This window comes from Fukomys damarensis, unplaced genomic scaffold (genome assembly GCF_012274545.1).
Source record: "Fukomys damarensis isolate Sample0158 unplaced genomic scaffold, DMR_v1.0_HiC HiC_scaffold_37, whole genome shotgun sequence".
NCBI lineage: Eukaryota > Metazoa > Chordata > Mammalia > Rodentia > Bathyergidae > Fukomys > Fukomys damarensis.
The window spans coordinates 7,911,243-7,914,584 of NW_022900949.1; the positions used below are offsets into that span (position 1 = coordinate 7,911,243).

Sequence of the window (3,342 nt, forward strand, 5' to 3'; positions counted from 1 at the left end):
TCTGGTTCCGAAAGTAGGGTTATTGGCGTCCAGCCTCTGCGCCGCCTGACAGTCACGGCCATCTCGCTCCCCGAGCGGCCTCTTCGGGCAGCGGATAATTAGGTGCCTGCCTTCCTGAGCCGTGTCAGTTCCGCCCCCGCCTGATCTCCTTCCCTCTGCGGCGCAAACCGAGGGAGGCCGGGGCTGGCGAGAGGACCGGGAGGTGGGAGTGCGGGGGCCCTGGCGTTTCAGACGAGGCTGCCTCTGAGAAAAGAGCCCCGACCGTCACCCTTTTCTTGCCCCTTTCTCATCCGTAAATGAGATTTGCCTTCTCTTTAAAACGCAAACAGGCGGGAGGAAGCTTACTGGCCGGAAGGGAAGCGAGTGGCCCTGGAGGACAGGCACCGCGCCGACTTCCCCCGGCCCGATCACCGCTTCCACGACTTCGACCACCGAGACCGGGGCCAGTACCAGGACCACGGTGCCGACAGGTCAGCATCCTCCCACGTGGGGCTGGGTCCTGGGCTGGCGGGCTGCACGGTCACTTCCGGTCACTGCCACACTGGGCATTGTGGAGGGCGGGGTCACCGCTCCTCTCTGAGCCACTGCCCTTCCAGAGCTGGGGCAGGGCTGGGAGGGAGCCGCCCAGGCCCTGGGTGACCACAGGTGGGAAGGGCAGGGCACGGGGGCAGCGGGCACCGCCCCAGGAGCACACGGCCTCCTCAGATGGTCTGCTCCGCGGTGCCGCCTGCCCCACCTTCTGGCTTGGTAGCTCCCCTCTGGAGCGAGGCCTGGGCCGTCCAGGTGGGGCCTGTGCTCCCAGAGCAGAGAGGCCCACGTCCTGGCCACTGTAGCCTTTCCAGGAAGGAGGGGTCCTTGGAGAGGCCACAGGGTCGCAGCCGCCAGGCAGCTGAGCGAGCCTCTCCTCGGCCCTGCCGTCCTGACCCCTCCCAAGAGGAGCGTTTGCACGCCAGCCGCTCTGCTCCGAGCCGTGTGCTTCTCCCCAGGACGCTCATTCTGGGCTTCCCTGTGAGAGGACCAGCTGGGGCCCTGGCGTGGCAGGAGCGTCGGTGCCATGGCTGCAGCTCCAATGAGCTCTGTTCCTTTTGCAGGAGGGAAGGGTCCAGGCCGGGGATGGGCGAGCGGGACGGGCAGGTGAGTGGGAGCCGTGTGCGGGCTGCGCGTGTGTGGCCGCAGGGTCCTCTGCTGGCGCCTGTGCTGGGCACAGGGACGGGATGATGGCACCAGTGGCCTGGAGTCTGGCTGAAGAACGTAGGGCGAGCGCCGGCACCATGGCCCCTGAGATGGTGTCTCCCGATGCAGACAGAAGGGGGGCGGTGGCCTCCCTATGCCCAGTCTTGCCTGTGGCCCTGCTGGGTGGCAGTGGCAGCTGGCAGGACCGGGGCTGAGTGGCAGAGTTGCAGGCACAAGGAGAGGAGTCGGGGAGCAGGTCCCCCGTGTGCGTGGCACCTGGCAGCGAGGCGCAACCACTGGGGATGGGGCTGGGACTGGGCAGGGGACGCAGTTTGAACTTCGCCATGCCCTCCCGCCCTGCAGCACTACGCAGATGACCGCCACTGCCGCGACTCGCGTGACGGCTGGGGGGGCTACGGCTCCGACAAGAGGCTGAGCGAAGGCCGGGGGCTGCCCCCGCCCCCTAGGTGAGAGCCTTCCAGAAGGCTCGGGCGTGGGAGGAGGGCGGCGGTGAGCCGGGGTCACCTGCGCGTGGCTGGCTGTGCCCTGGGCGGGGCTCACTGGTGGGGACAGGACAGGGGTCAGGGCCTTTGTGGGGAACCGAGGTGCTGGCACAAGGTCCACTCTTCCGGACTGGCTCAGCTTGTCTGCCCCAGGCGGTCGTGTTCGCCCTGTCTCTGTGCACCAGGAGCCTTCCCGATGCACCCGGTGTTTGTCCCTTCTGTGGCTTTCGCTGGGGACACCTCTGTCTTGGAGCTCTGGGGTGCGCCCCCTCCATAGGTGGCCATCTGAGGTGGCCGGGCGCTTGCTGTCTCTCCTGCGGCCTGCTTAGCACTGGATCTGAGTGCCCGTGGGGAGAGCGGAGGACTGGGCACCGAGACCACGTGGGGCGGGTAGCAGTGCTCCCACCACGGCTGACCCTGCCCCGCCACCCAAAGGCAGCCGTGGCTCCGCGGCTGAGCCTGGACTGCCCAGCATGGGAAGGGGCTGGAAGCAAAAGTGGGTCTTGGGTTTTGCGTTGCTGATAAGTGAACCCTGGCCGAGCAAGTGCGCTTCCACTGCACTGCGTCTCCAGGTGTGGCAGTGCATACCTGTACTCCCGCATTTGGGAGGCTGAGGCAGGCGGATCACCCAGGTACAAGGCCACCCTGGGCCACATAGCAGGGCACTATCTCAAAAAAAGAAAGAAAAACAAGATCTTAGTAAGTTGTCCAGGTTGGGCTGGAACTTTGGATCCTCTTGCCTCATCCTCCCGGAATGCTTACAGGTACACTACCATGCCTGGCTTGCAGCTTTGTAAAAACAGCTTTATTGGGGCTGGGGATTTAGCTCAGCGGCACCACACCTGGGAGGCAAGTGCAAGGTCCTGAGTTGAATCCTCGTACCAAAACAAAGAACAGCTTTATTGGTCTAGATGTGGTGCCATGATCCCTGTAGTTCCAGAGTTTGGGAGGCTGAGGCAGGAGGACAGCCACAAGTTCAAGGCCAGCCTGAGCTACATAGTGAGACCTGGTCTCAAAAAAGCAAAGAGTAATAAAGGGTTGGGGATTGAGGTCAGTGGTGCCGCTGGTCTAGGGTCCTGAGTTCAATCCCTGGTACCAAAAAACCAAATAAATAAAAACAGCTTTATTAAAGTATAATTTGCATGCTATACAACTTGGCCACTTAAAGTGTAGAGTTCGTCGGCTTTTAGTATATTCCAAAGTTGGACAACTAGTGGTACAATCAGCTTTATAATATTCCCAAGCCAAGCACAGTGTTCAACTCTGGCTACTGCAGCTACTCCAGAGGCTGAGGCAGGAGGATTGCAAGTTCAAGGCCAGCCTGGACAACTAGTGAGACCCTGTGTGAAAAGTTTAAAAAAGACTAAAACGTTTACACGGTTCCTCCAAAGAACCCGTACACCCTTAAGCAGCCCCGTGTGGGTCTCCAGTGCCCGCCCCGGCACTTCTGTCCTGGGAGTCTTCTGTCCAGAAGCCACACCGCGTGTCCTCCAAGCGGCATCCGGCACTGGGCTCAGTGCAGGTGTCCCCCCCACTGAGGGCCCAGCCCCCGGAGCTCATCTGGCCCCCCCTTGCTCGGAGTGAGGTCCCCAGGTCCCGCGCCCGGCTGGCCCCCATGTCTGGAGGCGGCCACGTCAGGGCGGGTGTGACTGTGAGCTCTGCACAG

At 62.7% G+C, this 3,342-nt stretch overlaps 1 protein-coding gene across 1 annotated transcript in view; it reads left to right on the plus strand.

Moving 5' to 3' along the window:
• The window catches only part of Safb2 (scaffold attachment factor B2), a 22,807-nt gene extending 20,497 nt beyond the window's left edge, over positions 1-2,310 (plus strand). Inside the window, exons 15-17 of the mRNA XM_033759606.1 lie at positions 318-470; positions 1,092-1,134; positions 1,537-2,310. Coding sequence (XP_033615497.1) covers positions 318-470; positions 1,092-1,134; positions 1,537-1,644 — 304 coding nt within the window. The 3' untranslated portion in view covers positions 1,645-2,310. The remainder of the gene's footprint in view (positions 1-317; positions 471-1,091; positions 1,135-1,536) is intronic.
• The last annotated feature ends 1,032 nt before the right edge of the window (positions 2,311-3,342 follow it).